General features: G+C 35.5%; 1 protein-coding gene across 1 annotated transcript in view; it reads left to right on the forward strand.

Moving 5' to 3' along the window:
- AMFR (autocrine motility factor receptor) overlaps positions 1 to 17,328 on the forward strand; it is a 65,833-nt gene that overhangs the window by 19,901 nt on the left and 28,604 nt on the right. Inside the window, exons 3-9 of the mRNA XM_044659714.1 lie at positions 2,566 to 2,658; positions 7,132 to 7,296; positions 10,251 to 10,403; positions 13,457 to 13,497; positions 13,852 to 13,984; positions 14,645 to 14,778; positions 16,848 to 16,958. Coding sequence (XP_044515649.1) covers positions 2,566 to 2,658; positions 7,132 to 7,296; positions 10,251 to 10,403; positions 13,457 to 13,497; positions 13,852 to 13,984; positions 14,645 to 14,778; positions 16,848 to 16,958 — 830 coding nt within the window. The remainder of the gene's footprint in view (positions 1 to 2,565; positions 2,659 to 7,131; positions 7,297 to 10,250; positions 10,404 to 13,456; positions 13,498 to 13,851; positions 13,985 to 14,644; positions 14,779 to 16,847; positions 16,959 to 17,328) is intronic.

Consider the following 17,328-nt stretch of genomic DNA (forward strand, 5'->3'; position numbering starts at 1 on the left):
TTTAATTCACTCTTGACATTAGTATTGTTGAGGGTATCATCATCTTTGACCAAACTCATAACCGGTTAACATCATTGACTAGTCTCATTCACGGCACATATTCAATCTGTTGTCAAATGTATTTCTAACTTTACAATATCTCTAATGTGTTTCTCTATATCTCCACTCATTTAACCACAACCTTAGTTCTAACCCTAACCCTGACCCTAAATTTCTAACCCTAAATTCGTTTCTAACCCTAAATTCATTTAGTTTCTAACCCTAAATTCGTATTAGTGGCCTTTTTAACTGGTCTTCTTGCCACAAGTCTTTTCTCACTTCAATTAATTTTCTACTCAGATGCTAAGATGTTTATTCTCAAATATAAATGTTCAGATCACCTCCTGAGTGATGGACTCCAATGGTTCCTTGTTACTTCCAGGACCATATACAGATGCCTTTATTTGACATGTAAATCTCTTCATGATGTGGACTCTTACTGCTTTTTTTAGTCTGCTTTCACTTTATTCTCTCTTCTATGTAGTGTACATTGCAGGCACAGGCCTACTTAATATTACTGAGATGTATTCTTCACACCTGTCTTACATGAAGAGGTAAACCTTCTCCTTGCCTAGACTAGTTCTTTTATATGCATGTGATCCCATTTCATCCTTTTTTTTTTTTTTAAGAGATTGCCTCCTCTGTTATCTCACTTACCTCTTTTTTCCTAATCTGCTAGATTCTTCCCCACTTCCCACAACAATGCCCATGTCTCCATTATCCTCAAAAACCCTTCACTTGATCTATCCATCCATAAAATGATGTCATCTGTATCTCTTTTTCCCTTTTGTGGCTAAACTCCAGTGAGAAGGCCATTTGTAACTGGTGCTTCTTTGTCTTCTCTTTTCACTCTCTTCTTAACTTTCTACAATAATTTCCAATCTCATCATTCAGCTGGAATTATTCTCTCCAAAGATCCAGTGCTCTCTTTTAAATGCCAACTCTTAATGGCATCTTCTCAATTTTGACCTCTAGTCTCTTGACACTCAATCATTCCTTCTTCTTGAAACTTTCTTCTCTGTTTTCATGACACTATTCTCCTAATTCTCTAGATACCTATCTGACTGTACTTTCTTAGTCTCTTTTGCTGGATCCTCATCCAGGTTTCTCTCTTTTTTTTTTTAAACCCATACCTTCCATTTTGGAGTCAATACCATGTATTGGCTCCAAGGCAAAAGAGTGGTAAGGGCTAGGTAATGGGGGGGGGGGTCAAGTTACTTGCCCAGGGTCACACAGCTAGGAAGTATCTGAGGCCAGATTTGAACCTAGGACCTCCTGTCTCTAGGCCTGGCTCTCACTCCACTAAGCCACCCAGCTGCCCCCCAGGTTTCTCTTACTAACTGGTTGTTTCCAAAAGCCCTGCACTGGGCCTTTTATTCTTTTTTTCTATACTATTTCACCTGGTGATCTCATCAGCTCCATGAATATGCAGGTGATGTTCATATATTTTGTCCAGTCCAAACTTCTCTCATGACCTCATTCATATCTCCAGCTGCCTATGAACATTTTTAACTGAATGTCCTGTACATGACCAAAAATTAACTAATTGTCTTTTTCCCCAAGCCTTCACCTCTTCGACTTTCCTATTACTTATTTTCAAGGGTACCACTGTGCTCCCAGTCACTCAAATTCATAGCCTAAGTATTATCCTTAATTCTTCAATCTCTTATCCACTATATCTAATCATTTGCCAGGTTCTAGCATATCTGCCTTTTAAAACATCTTACATTTAAGCCTTCTTTTCTCCTCTGTCACTGTTACCATCTTGGTGCAGGCCCTCATTCCCACTCCCCTACCCCCCACATTATTGCAGTAGCCTGTTGGTTGACCTTCAAGTCTTCCCCCATTCCAATTCATTTTCTACTCAGCTTTCAAAATAATCTTCCCAAAGTACAGATCTGACTGTATTAACCCCCTATTCAGTCAAATCCAGTGGCTTCTTATTGCTCCTAGGTTCAACATAAAATCTTTGGCTTTTAAAGTCTCCCATAACCTAACCCCTTACTTTCCTAAGTCTTCTTACACTTTCTTTTTACCACCACCCCTATCAATGATACTTGCTGTTTTCTCGAAGGACACTCTTATCTCTTGCTTTCTTAAAAATTCAGTTACTAGTGTCCTCCTTCCAAAAACTACATTACATCTATTTGATTTTTGCTCAAATATGTACCATGCTGTTTCCTGTGATAGAAGGGAAGCTCCATGAAGGTAGAAACTTTTTTTTTTTCGGTTTTTGAATCCCTAACAGTTAACATAATGTAGATGCTTAATAAATGCTGATTTGACTTTTCTACTATCATGTAAGCTCTTGGAAGGCAAGACTTTTTTGTATCACTGTGTTTTAATTTTCACATCATTGTGTATCAGGCCTTTTATAGAGAGGGTATTTAATAAATGCTAAATGGAATTGATTTTTTACTTCTTGGAAATCATAACTAAATTTCCAAGTACAAAGTATTTAATAATACTTTATATCTTTTCAGTAGTAGAAAATAAAATTTGTTTCTCTCTTGGTTTTATGTACAGGTCTTGGTAAATACTGCTTGCTGTTTCTTGATGTTGGTGGCCAAACTAATCCAGTGTGTTGTATTTGGTCCTCTTCGAGTTAGTGAGAGGCAGGTAAGTGATGTGTATATACCCTTAACATAGCACAGATAGGGCAGTAACCCTGGTGAGTGTACATGTGTATGATTTTTTGAGATTTTTGAGATTTGAAGTAGATAAATGTTCTCAAAGATCACATTTTGGAACATGAAAGGAAGAAATTACTCAAGAGATTTTCTTGAGTTTTTGTTACTAAAACAAATTAAAAATTTGAGTTTGTCTTTTCACAACTTTAAATGACTTTCTCATGTATCTGCTTATGCCATGAAGTGTATATAGGCAGTGTATGCTGCTAAAATAATGCTCTCCACCTATAGTCCTCGGATCCAATAGGTGTTTATAGAGAATAATTTATCTCAAAAAAAAAGGTTAAGAATGGTCTTTAAAAAACAAAAACAAAACTTCTTATCATCCCCTTAGTTAAACACTGGGTCCTATAAAGTAAGAAAGCAGAGACAGTGGCCTATTAGTAAATACTGTTGTATTTTAAGGGTGGCACTGCTCTTTTTAAGATGGAGTGTTTTTATAAATAAGATTCCTAGTTCCACCCTTCCTTGACTTTGTAGAATCTTAATCCCATTTGATAAACAAAAGTGGTATATTATAAGGAGCAACTTGCTATGGTAAAAAAGGTGTAAGATTTTGACTCAAAATAAAAACCTGACTCTCCCTTGCTCCCTATTTAGTGTTAGGCAAGTCCAGTGATAGGCAAACTACGGCCTGCAGGCCAGATGTGGCCCCATGAAATGTTCTATTCTCCCCATGTGACATCATTCCTAATCTGACAAATACAGTGAGAAGGATATAATACAATGAAACTTCAAAAGAGTTGCCTTAGAAACAGACTGACAGATGAGCATTTCCTTTCCTTTGACCCCCTCTTTAAAAAGTTTGCCCATCACTGGGCAAGTCACTTCATTTCTCTGCAGATCATTTTCCTCATCCATAAAATGAAGATGTTGAACTAATTGATCTCTAAGGTACCTTCCAGTTTTAAGTCTGTGATCCTATGAACTGCAGGATTAGTAGATATGATAGTTTTTGGAGCATCTTCTGGGCTGCCATTTTAAAACTAAAATAGGATTATGACAAGGATGAACCTCTGAATTCTAAGCTGGACTACAGTTGTTTTTTTGATTCCCCTGAAGTCTTTTCATTAGAGAAGAATTAGCACTTGCTACTAAACTGTCCATTGTAGTGGTCTCCCAGACAGGGCCAATCAAATATGGAGTTTATTGCAGTCTATGATGGTTCTTTTTACATTTATTTTTCTCCCAATAAAAATTTCTGATTTGTTGGGCAGAAATTAATTATATTTGAAAAGAAATGAGAGGCACAGCTAGATAGCTCAGTGAATAAAGGAACCAGGCCTGGAGATGGGAGTTCCGGAGTTCAAATATGGCCTCAGACACTTCCTACCTTTTTGACTCTTAAGCAAGTCATTTTATCACTATTGCCTACCTCTTACTGTTTTTCTGCCTTGGAACTAATATTAGTATTGATTCTAAGACAGAAAGTGAAGGGTTTTTTTTGTTTTTTGTTTTTTAAAGGAAAAGAAATGAGAACGGCTTAGGGCATTTTGCTATCTGTATGGAACCTTAGACTGGTACACTGTTGAACCCATATATGATATTGCTTTAGTTTCAAGCATGATATGAAGAGATTTAGCTTTTATCTTTATTCTTACAAATATGACTTATTTTCTTTGTTGTATTTGGTTGTGTCTGATGATGAATTTCTTAAGAAATGTGACCATTACACTGTATACTTTTGTTGGAACTGTGAACTGATACAACCATTCTGGAGAGCAAAATGGAACCATGTCTAAAGTCCATAAAACTATGCATATTCCACTAATGAGTCTGTATCCCAAAGAGTTCAGAGATAGGAGGAAGGGATCTACTTGTACAGAAATATTTTTAGCATCTCTTTGTAGAGGCAAAGAATTGGAAACTGAGAGGGAGTTCTTCATTTGGGGAATGGCCAAACAAGCTTTTGGTATATGGTTGTAATGAAAAACTATTATGCCATAAGAAATAAACAAGAGTTAATTCAGAAAAACCTGGAAAGACTTAAATGAACTGATGCAAAGTGAAGTGAGCAGAACTAAGAGAATAATGTATACAGTAACACAAATATTTGTATGATGGTGAACTCTGAAGAACTAAAATATTATCACCAAAATAGGGTTTCAAGATAACCCCAAGGCATTCATGATTTAAAAACTATTCATAGCCAAAGAAGGAACTGTTAGAATAAGTTTTTTATTGCGTATATGATATGTGTTTTCATTTAAGGAATATGAAAATATGTGTTGCATGAAAGCACTGACATAACCTATGTCAGACTATTTACCGCCTCAGAGAGGTGAGAAAGGAGGAGAATTTGAATAGCAAAATATCAAAAAAGCAGAGTAAAAAAAAAAAAGTGTGACCATAGAGTGTTTCAGGAATAGTCTCTACTATATAGAGCAGGGGTCGGCAACCTTTTTGGCCATGAGAGCCATAAACGCCACATTTTTTAAAATGTAATTTCGTGAGAGCCGTACAGTGCTCTCACAGTGCGCTCCTGTAACAGCGCCTGAAAAAAACTTGACTTTATGGCTCCTGCAGAAAGAGCCATACGTTGCTGACCCCTGATATAGAGTGAATATTGAAAGACTGCATTTGTCATCCAACACTCTACTTTTATTTTTTCTTAATTTATAAAATTGATTAAAGTTTTTTTTGTTTCATATTCTCTCCTTCCTTTCCACTCCTCTTCCACTCAATTTGAGTACTATGATGTCAGTTGTACATATGAAGTCACATAAAACATATTTCCATAATAGCTGTGTTGCCTATCCCCACCCTCATCCTACCCTACCCCCCCCCCCAAAAAAAAAAAGAGGAAAAGGAAAAGCAAGAAATGTAAAGTAAAAAAAGTTGTCTTCAATCTGCATTCAGAGTTTATTAGTTCTCTTTCTGGAGGTAGAAAGCATTTTTCATCATGGGTCCTTTGAAAGAGTACTTTTAGATATGTCACTTCTACAAAATGCTTCTGAGTCCATTAAGAACCATATATTGAATATCTATATATGGCTGGTTGTCTAAAACATTATCTTTTCCTTTGTCAATGTAATCTATTATATGATTAGTTTTATCATGAGGCTTTTTAAACTTTTGTTTTTGGCTAAGAACTATCCAAAACAAATTAGGTTGTAATGACCTTTAGCTTCCTGGAGCTTATGATAGTGAAGTGCATATATGTGTATATAATCAGGTAAATTAATATTAAACAGAGAGATAGAATCATAGTGTTAGAGATGAAAGGAACTTAAAACATTAGCCAATTCAGTTCCCTTTTTTAAAGATGGAAGAAACTGAGGCCTGCAGTAAAACATCTTAAAATTTTTTTCATTTAAAAGCAAAGGATCAAACAGTCATAGACTTAGAAATATAAAGTAACTTAAGTGTTAGGTAATTTGGCATTGTGATCAAAGTACAGGAACCAGCTCATTACTTGTAGGAGTTGATTGTTCAGTTTTTAGTAGGAGCATTCATGCCTTCAAAAAAACACTACATATTGGGGCTTGATTTATTGATTGTCTAGATTTGAGAAAATGATGGACAGAAATGTTAATAATGCAGATTAAGTTTTAAAATTTGGGGTATTTTTGAAGAGCCAGTTGTTCATCATTTAACAGCATACCCCTAAATACCAATCTCACATTTGATATATTTGGGAATTTGATAGGTAAGCTGATTTCTACAAGATCACACAGCTTGTAGATAGTAGGTAAGACCCAAATACAAGTCTTTTAAATTCAAGGCCACCATATTTTCAACGGTATAGCACATCATGCATAAGAAACACTGAATAGATCTTAACTTTTCTGTAGTTCATTTAGAAAACCTAGTGATCTTTTTTAAAATATAAAATTTCCCCATTTACTAATATTAAATGCACAGTCATTCTTTTTTTATCCTAGTCTTGAGAGTTTGTCAGAAACTCCTTTCAGTGCAAATCAGCAATTGTTCTGCAATGTAATATTTTAGAGAAATGAAAACATGAAATTTTGTAATAGTATAATAAGCATTTTCAGTATATTTCAAATACCAAGAATATTTTTGGTCATAGTTAGGACAAGTATAACCATTCCTAATAAAGTTTTATATAGCAGAAATCATTAAAAAACAGGATTAAAATTGCAAAGTTCTTTTATAAATGCCAATTTTGTAGGTTATTTCAAAATGGGCAGTGAAATGATTAGTACATGATTTTTGCCAATGTCACCACTCCCCCTTTATCCTTTCCTAGTAGATATCATCATACCACTTATTTCTTAGAAATAAATATTGAAACTGTTTAAAGGTGGTAAGTAGCTAAATGCAGACTTTTTTCCATGGCAACTTACTTTGGGTATAGGAAAATTTCTTGATAAGTGGGGTGTTTCATGATGGTAGACCCTTTTATGAACTTTTTTCCATTTTATTTTTTTCTTCTTAGCACCTAAAGGACAAGTTTTGGAATTTTATCTTCTACAAGTTCATTTTCATTTTTGGTGTGCTGAATGTCCAGACAGTAGAAGAAGTGGTGATGTGGTGTCTCTGGTTTGCGGGGCTTGTGTTTCTGCACCTGATGGTACAGCTGTGCAAAGACAGGTTTGAATATGTAAGTTTGCAGAATGACCTTTTTTGCTTAATTTAATCACATGATTCTGGCAGCTTTGAAATGGGGAGTATAATTGAGCAGCTTGGATACTCTGGGATGTTAGTCCTTAAAAAGAAAGGTCTCATGCACCATCCTTTTTTTTTTTTTTTTTTTTTTTTTTTACTATTTCTTGTGTTTATTAGGTTGTCAGTACAATTAAACTTTACTCATCCTGGGAATGTCCCAAAGCCCCAGGATGCAGAATAATGCATATTGTACCTCTGGCTCCTTTTTTAAACTGAAGAGGTACAGAATAATATAAAGTCAGATCTGAATTCACATAACAATAAACATTTGGGAATCAGAGTTCCAAACTATTAAATCAGATGGATAATAAATCATAGCTACATGTTAGGCAACAGGGAAATGAAAAGATTCCTCTGAACCTTTATTTTTGTCTTCTAACACAGGCCAATGCACCGTACTTTTTGTCACTTGCTGGGATGTTTTTTTTTTTGCTACTTATTGGTTAGGAAGGGGTTCTTCAAAGACCATTTAAGTCCTGGGATTTATAGCCTCACTTCCATTTTTCCTTTGTTAGTCCTCCCCTCAGATTGTTTAGGAGAGTCTGTTCAAGGACATAAATGGTTCTACCATAGTACTAAGTTGTCTTGACATATAGATTATATTTAGATTAGCTAATTTAGAGGTACATGGTCTTCCATTGCTCTTCCAGCTCAATTAAAGTTTAAAGCTTTAATCAGGCTCTTCTAGCACTTGATGTTTCCTCTTTTTCCAGTTAGCTGACTCTTCTAATCCCAACTTGATAGCTGTCTGTTATTGATACCATACTTCTAGCTGTCTATTATTGATATCATACCGATGTTGCAGAGAATGAGTTATCCCTTTTAGCTACTGGGGTTTCCGGGAAAGTGAGATAGGGCTATTTTCTGTCTAGATTTGAGCTCTTTCCCTCAACTTTGGGTGAAAACTTGAACCCTAACTCTGCAACTTCCTTAGCTTACGTCTATAGTTTTCTTGAACTAGCCTGTTCTGATTACCCAGCATTATGGTCAACTGCTTTTCAACCAAGTCTTCTCTCTCAGACTTTTAGGAATTTAATAAAATTTTATGAAGTCTCTTATTTTCTCTAGCTAAACTTCCCATATTCCCAAGTACTACTTTCAAAGTCAGTCTTCCATTTTAGTCTCCCAAACATTGTCTTAGTAAATCTGTATGAATTAAATATCTAAGAGACCATCAGATCCCAGAAGTCTTACATCGTAGGAGTCACAGAGTCATGTGTCTTAATTTGCCAGTGTGGCAGCCAAGAATCCTGACCAGTGGAAGTTGGGGAATGTGACCTGTGGGGACTGAAGTGAAACCATGGCCAATTGGAGGATCATGGGGGAGGGTTTGGATGAGCTTGAAAAGCCAACTGGTGAAGCAGGCTCACTCTCTGCCATTTTGGGGGCTTGTGAAAGGAGCTTTAACACAGCCATCCCAGTGCTCATCTATGTAAGCCTTTTTTGGCAAGCAGTGACTGGCCTAGAGGGGACCATGCTGGGCTGGGAATCTGAAACTTGGCCTCTTGGGCTCCAGGCCCTTTCTGAACTCAAGCCTTATCCTTGGTTGGTCTTAATTTGTCTGGCCTGTCTATGTGGTTAGCTGGGCCCATGGAGCATCTAGGATCTGATAGAGCAGAAGTAACTTGGCTGGAGACTTTTAAAATTGGATAGGTTGAAAACCTTATTTCTCTCTTTTTCTTTCTCTTTAGTAATAAATACTTATAAATTTAATATGAAGACTCCAAGATTAATTTTTATTCATAACAAATAAAGATATACAAATAGAACAAAGTATGCTGTGTTGTAATCTTAGTACAAGGTGATCAGCTATGTACCTCACAAAATGTATACAGTTTCAAAGGATGCCTTTATTAAGAGGAATGTAAAGAAATAATTGCTCTTAGTATCATTGACTTCACTGATGAGGGGAATGGTATGTTTTGCAAACCTTAAAACACTATGTAAGGGGACAGCTAGGTGGCTAACTGGATTGTGAGCCAGACCTAGGGACAGGAAGTCCTGGGTTCAAATATGACCTCAGACACTTCCTAGCTGTGTGACCTTGGACAAGTCACTTCTCCCCCCTCCCCCACCCCCCAACCCCCCCAATTGCCTAGCCCTTACTGTTCTTCTGCCTTGGAAGCAATACACAGTATTGATTCTAAGACGAAAGGTAAAGGTTTAAAAAACACACTATTTAAGTGGGACAACTAGGTAGCTAAGTGGATAGAGAGCCATGTCTGGAGATAGGAAGTCCTAGGTTCAAATTTGGCCTGAGATACTTCTTTGTCTGTGGGACTCTGGGCAAGTCACTTAATCCCAGTTGCCTAAGCTTTACTGCACTTCTGCCTTGGAACTAATACTTAGTATCAATTCTAAGAAATAAGATAAGGCAGGGATGGTGAACCTTTAAGAGACTAAGGGCCCAAACTACAACCCTCACACCACATGTGAGCTGCCCCCTTACCCCAAATGGGGGAGCAAGGAAGATCTCCCATTGGGCTACTGGGCAAATGGGCAGGTCATGTGAGAAATGTCCTCAGAATGCCCATGGGGAGGGGAATAGCCCTTCTGGCACACAAGCCATAAGTTTGCCAACACAGAGATAATGGTTTTTAAAAAACCCAACAGTGTGTCAGTGCTCACTGTCATTCTTCTCATCATCCATCATTTTGGTTAAGTTAATCAATGCTTAATGTTAGGACACATCAAGGTATAACAAAGAAACAGTGTCATCACAGTCTGAGGTAGTCAGTATCTCTTATCTGCAGCACTTCTTATCACATGAAGTCAGACAAAACTGCTGCGACAGAAACTTTTGTTTCAATCAGAAAGCTAAGTTTCCTCTGTTCTTCCTCCATGGATATAGGTTAGCAATTACCTGACCCTGTCTTTATTTTACTCCAGCTTTCATTTTCTCCCACCACACCAATGAGCAGCCATGTTCGAGTGCTGACTCTTCTGATCGCTATGCTACTCTCCTGTTGTGGATTAGCTGTTGTCTGCTGTGTGACAGGCTACACCCATGGAATGCACACATTGGCCTTCATGGCTGCAGAGGTGAGGCTTGTAATATGGGATTTTGCCCTGGCTGTATATGTGATTATTTTTCTCTAGGTATTTTCAAGGAGATTATAGGTATTTTCAGTATTAGAAATTAACCTTTAAGGTATAATCTTTACTCATTAAGAATAGCAAAGTTAATAATGGCCATTAAGTAGGAAAAGTTACTCATCTTAGAGTATCATAAGCAATACTTTGAAGTGGCTAATATTACAAAAAAAAAATTTTTCCGTAAGTACAACATAAGTTGTACCCTTGGAAAATTATAGAGGATGAGCATGCAAACTGTTGTCATAAAAAAATAACTGGTGTGTCCATAATAACAACTATTCAGCATTTATTAAGACATTTATGGAACAGTTTCAAAGTTTAGGAAGGTTTACCATTGTACAACTTTAACTTTTTAAAGTCATCTTTTTTATTTTAAAATTATCCTTTTAATTTGTCTTTATATTGGGTTGGGTGTTTTACTTGAGATAAACATAGTAGTTTAGTTGATAGAAATTTTTACTTTGGTATCCAGAAATCCTAGGAGTTCTATCTCTGGCTACTAAGCTCTGTGATCCCAGACAAATCATTTACTGATCTCAGTGTTATAGACAATCCTCTAAGACTATATTTTTCAGATAATATTTTTAGACTATATGTTTGCTGTTCTATCTACATCATTGCAGATAATTTCTACATTGATGAAATGGCAGATCTGAGCAAAAATGTTATTTGAAAGCTTTAAGAAAAATTAATTTCATCTTTACTTGTGATAGTGAAACATATTCTGAAATATCAGGGATGTCAAAGCTTATTCCAAAAAAAATTATTAATTTGAACTTCGTTAATCAGGAATTTGTTGAAATGGAGATGAAATTTATTTTTGATTAGAAATTTTTTTCATAGTATAAATGAGTAGTAAATAAAATTTAAAGTAGAGTGTTGGATATACCTAGAAAAATAGTATTTTAAAGCAATTTGGAATCTTCTCATTAATTAGTTTGAATTAGAGATGTCTTATTATTATGAATCTACTAGTCAATGTAGTGTTTGTCATCAGTTCTCTAATTTCCACTAATATTTGTTGGTCAAAATGTGAGAAAAGTATAGCAGTAATTTTGATTACATGATTTGATACAATTATAGCATGAAATTTTTAACTTTGTCTTCTTTGGCAGTGCTTTAGAAGCCCCTTTATAAAACTACCTTCCTATAGTATGGATTTAGTTATAGTTTAAATTAAATCTTGGCCCTTTTGTATATAATGATGTAAAGTACATATTTTTCACTATAACTTGGAATTTTATTTTGGTCCCTGGAGCTAGCATTGTAATAGAGTCTTACTCTTTTAAAAAAAAAAAGCATTTTTATTATATAGATTTTTTTTTTTGTCATATAAAATGGCCATAAGAAATGTATGGTTTCTTTTTTCTTTCCTTCATATTCTCTTGGGTAAAGAGAATACTATTAATTCATTGCTAAGATTCTTTTTTCCCTTCTTTTAGATAGAGGAAATACAGTTAAGCCTTTTCTAAATATTGTTTAAAAATAGAAAATGAACTTTTCTTAAATAAAATTTTGAATTGCAGTGTTCCTAACTATTGTGATGGCTTTGATATGTTTTGAAATAGTGGTTTCAAATAGTGATGTTAAATTGAACCCTAGTATTTTTGGATAGATAAATATGTGTATGTTTTCCATATATGTACATACATACATACAAACATATATACATAGATGTGTAGGCGTTTTTTAAACTCCAGAAGATTAGCCATCTGGTTATTTTTGATGGGCTACAGAAATAACGAAGACTACTAAAATGGAGGGATTGCAATCAGATCTGATGGTGGCAATAAACATAATAAGATCACAGATCTTTTGAATTGTTAAAATATTTATCTTTTAAAATAATGTAATAATAATAATATATTTTTTGTTTTTATTGTTACTTATGTTTTCCAGAATATTTTTTCCTTTCCCTTTTTAGAGTTTCATCCTTTAAAGTAATAAGGGGGAGGGAGCGTAGTGGAACTAACTAGCATATTCAAAAACTCTTGACATTTTATATAGTGTCCCATGCCCATACTCAATCTCTGTGAAGAAGAAAGATATTCCATTTTTTAATCTCTTCTTTGAGGTGATGCTTGACCATCATGGTTTATATGTCCTTTATGGTCATGTTAGCAAATTGTAATTCATTGTTACTTGAAAATTTTACTGAAAAACAGTATAAAGGAGGTGGCTAGGTGGTTCAGTGGACAAAGAACCAGCAAGCAGATGAGAGATCCTGGGTTCAAATCTGGCCTCAGAAAATTCCTAGCTGTGACCATGGACAAGTTACTTAACCCCATTTGCCTAGCCCTTACTGCTTTTCATTCTAAGACAGAAGGTAAAAGAGAGAGAGGAAGAGAAAGGGAGAGACAGAGACAGAGACAGAGACAGAGACAAAGAAGGAAAAAAGGAAAACAGTGTAAATGGGTTGAGTTTTTTAGACATGAAACATCTGGAAGGGTTTACAAAAAAATTTTTAAAACATCTGTCTTAGTATTAATAACATTATTGCCATCTCCTAGAATTGACTGTTTCCTGAAAACTTGGTCAATCTTTGGACTGAAGGTCTGAGTTAGTTATATCAGTAATTCTACTTGCATGTGATATTGAAAGTTACATACTCCTTTAACTGACTTTGAGCTCTTTGTAGTGAATATTTTAATTGTTTTATTTCCTCTTCTAAAGAAGAGCCACAGAAAATAGATGAATTAAATTTACAAATAATTCAAAACTTTTCTTACTAATGCATTTTAATAACTTAGCATACCCAGTTTTCAGCAGTGGCTACTGATTAAATCGATTTTCCTTCATGATGGAATTAGTCCCTAATGGATGGTCTTTAGGAGATAGGGAATTAAAGAACTGATTGATATTCTTGGCCTACTAAAAGAAATTTACTCCTTGTTAATTGAGTTGATTATATCTTGTTTTATAGTATATTGTTAAAGTGAGTTCAGCCTGAATAATCCTGGATTTTACTAGATAAAAATGTGTATTCTTATTTTTTACAGTCTCTCCTTGTGACAGTGAGGACTGCTCATGTGATTTTACGGTTAGTAGTTAGCTGCCTTTACTTAGAGAGATAGAGGGTATTGTTTAGGGTTTGGTTGGGAAGGCAACAATCTTGAGAAAGGAACTCCCCAGTGATGGAAATCTGAGGATTCCTAGGCATAGATCAGTTTGATGAAAGACCACAAAGCTTGTGTGTCATAAGAATGAAGCATGCACCATCCTCTTCCTCCTTTTCCCCTTCTTCCATGTTGGTACCATGGAGAGAAAGCTATACTTGACCCCTTTTTAGTTATGGCTTTAGTTTGGAAGATGGGGCATTTATATAAATTGGGCAGAATTTCACATTTGAACAAAAATGAGTCCTGACAATTTAAATATTATTTCTTCTTAACAGCTATGTAATTCACCTCTGGGATCTCAATCATGAAGGAACATGGGAAGGAAAGGGAACTTACGTATATTATACAGATTTTGTTATGGAGCTCACTTTGTTGTCCCTGGACCTCATGCACCATATTCATATGTTGGTATGTAACGTCCAAATAAACAGCTAAAAACTCTGGATAAGATCTCATTAGAAAATTTTTAAATGAAACATAGGATGTAATGAGTTGATAAAAAGGTAGTTAAAATGTAATCTTACTGTCTTCCCTATCTAAGCATATAGTAAACAAGAAGTATTTTATAATAAATTAGGCTGATATCTGCCGATTAGAGTTATTATGTAATTTTTTCAGCATAAAATTTCCTATGTACTACAGTTTGGTTTCTGATAATTAGCAGTAACTGTATAAGCATAGGCAAGAATTCCTATAGTACTAATATTAGTTTCTCATCTTTTTGTTTTAATAAAAGGAGCTTTTGTGCTGTTTTCTGACTTAAAAGTTTTAACTGCTTACATTTTACTTTGCTTAGATTTGCAAATAATAAAGATGAAAACCAACTTGGTTTTTAAGAATGAAATCAGAGGTATCCAGAGAAAAAAATTAGGCATAATTTGAAGATTCATAATAGCAGTCATATAGTAATGCATTATAAATTTTGCCAGAAGTCAATGAGTTACATGGCATACCACTTTCGTGTTGACCCATTAAACATGTGCCACATAAGTCAATGACTTCTTTCAGAAGCCTATTATTAATGTCAGGGCATTAATTTTCTATTACATTTTCTCAACTTCTTTTAAGTTGTTTGGCAACATCTGGTTGTCCATGGCCAGCTTGGTGATCTTTATGCAGCTACGTTATCTGTTCCATGAGGTACAGCGCCGAATCCGTCGCCACAAGAATTACTTGCGTGTTGTTGGAAATATGGAGGCCAGGTAAGTAAGCACAGATTAACAGTGTTGAAATACAGTCATTTTGGATAGTGATAAATTCTTTTGGATTTAAAAAAAATTATTACTCATACTTTATTATGAATTATATTACAATATTATAGTTTTAGGTTAATTCTATTCAATTAACAAACATTTATTAAGGGCCTACTGTATGTAAATCATTGTGTTAACAGCTGAGGAATGTGATAATTAGATTGTCTATACTGTCCATCTTTAGATTTAATCACCAAAGGTTAGAACACCTCTAATTCTGGGAGGTCCATAACCCACATGTGCTAGAGTGGGTGACGAATCAGAATCAACTGACTGCCCCCTAGGCAGTACTATGAGAATTGTCTATTGTGATTAGACATGCAAATTAGGAGGGAGGCACAGGAAGTGACGCATAAGTGACCCCTTTAAAAAGAGGGAGTTGAGTGAGTGAGAGGTCTTTCGTGGAAGAGAGCATCTGGTGATGGACCTTTTCTGGTTCATGGAGGAGTGTTGGAATGCTGAGACCCTGGTGAGACTGCTTTAAACATATTCTTTGAATTCCATGTGGTGAGTTTAAAGACTGACTGAATCTTCCTGAACTTCTCTTAAGAAATTTCTTTTAGTAGACTCTGTGAATGAAGTTTGCTCCATTCACATTCTGGCCTCTGGCCCTCTAACTCTTGGCTGAGGGTTAAGAACTACCTGGATTAATTAGAGGTATCATAGTAAATACTTATTGGGTTAGATTCTTATTTCCTTATTTTCTTCTCTCTCTTCTTAATTGTAAATAAACTTCCATAAAAGTCAATTTTGACTTGAGATTATTCTTAATTGAGGATTGATAATAGTTCAATCCTCTGGCGACCATCTTTTAATGTTGAATCCATAAAACCCCTTTTTCCCCCTTACAGGAATGAATAAGTTATCAAACCTCTCACCTATTGCAGGGTTGCCTGATTGATCTCCCTGCTTCCTATCTCTCCCCATTCTAAGACTTTCTCCACACTATTGCTAAGGTACTCCTAAATCTAAATCTAGATCCGACCACATAACTCCCCACTCAAGCCTTTTCAGCAGCTATTTATTGTTTCTAGGATAAAATGTTATTGTTATGTGTCTGACTTGTCATGATCCCATTTGGGATTTTCTTGGCAAAGATACTGGGAGTGGTTTGCCTTTTCCTTCACCAGCTCATTTACAGATGAGGAAACTGAGGCCAACAGGGTTAAGTGACTTGCCCAGGACAGACTTGGACTCAGGAAGATGAGACTCTCTGATTCCAGGCCCAGCATCCCATCCACTGCACCACCAGCAAGCTACCTAGGACAAAATATAACTCTTAAACCAATTTATTAGTCTTATCAATGACTAGCTGGATTAGGGCTTTTGATTTACAGAATAGGTGGCACATGACTTTGGTCTTAAAAAATAAATATTAGGCAAAAACAAAGGAAAGGGTATTGCAAGTATAGGTAATTGGAAATGCAAGGTGGCCCAGTTATTTTTGTTTTGTCTTGTTTTTTTTCCCAGACTTTTTGGGCTTTAAACATACTGCTGTCCTATATGAGAAATCTAAAAAGGCTATCTAACAATAAACATGGATTTTAATAAGATTTAAATTTATGAATAAATTTTTCTCAGTCTTGTGTAAGTTATGAAAGAAAATGAACATGGATCATTTTTGTTTTAAATTTTGTAAGGATTTTAAGTTCCTCGCCTTCCTTAGGGTGGGGCATCGTAATGTAGTGGAAAGAATACTTGCCTTGAAATCAGAATCCCCTCTGTTTAAACTCTTATTGGCAGTATGACAAATCTGTGACCTCTTCATTTCCATTTGTACAAAATGGGGGTGATTAAACTTGCTCTGTTTATTTCACATAATTTCTTTGGGGAAGTATATGAATATTCCTTGTAAACTAGTGTGGTAAAACGTGAATTGTCATTCCTTAATAGGTATAATATTTTAAGGATTGAGTAAAATGCTGATTAAAAGTGCTTAGAATTTACTGTGGTGCTCTGGAAAAGCAACATTGATGTTTCTACTTCCATTTTTTTCCATTTTTTTGTTTTTATTATAGGTTTGCAGTTGCAACTCCTGAAGAACTAGCTGTCAATAATGATGACTGTGCCATCTGCTGGGACTCCATGCAGTCTGCAAGGAAACTGCCTTGTGGACATCTCTTTCACAAGTACGTGTGTAATGAGAAACGTAGAATATTGGAGCTTAAAGAGACTGTTAGAAGTCATTAAGTATAGCTTCATTTTGTAGAGGAAAACATTGAGAAGTATGTGTATCTTTTTTTTTTTTTAAACCCTTACCTTCCACCTTAGAATCAATACTATGTATTGGTTCCAAGGCAGAAGAGTAGCAAGGGCTAGGCTAGGCCCACAGGCCATATGTGGCCCCCCAAATGTTCTATCCAGCCACACAACATTATTCCTAATTTGATGACTACAATGAGTAGGATACAATGAAACCAGGAAAGAGTTGCCTTAGAAACAGATTGACAAATGAGCATTTCCTTTCCTTTGGCCCCCACTTTTAAAAGTTTGCCCATC

This window comes from Gracilinanus agilis, chromosome 2 (genome assembly GCF_016433145.1).
Source record: "Gracilinanus agilis isolate LMUSP501 chromosome 2, AgileGrace, whole genome shotgun sequence".
NCBI lineage: Eukaryota > Metazoa > Chordata > Mammalia > Didelphimorphia > Didelphidae > Gracilinanus > Gracilinanus agilis.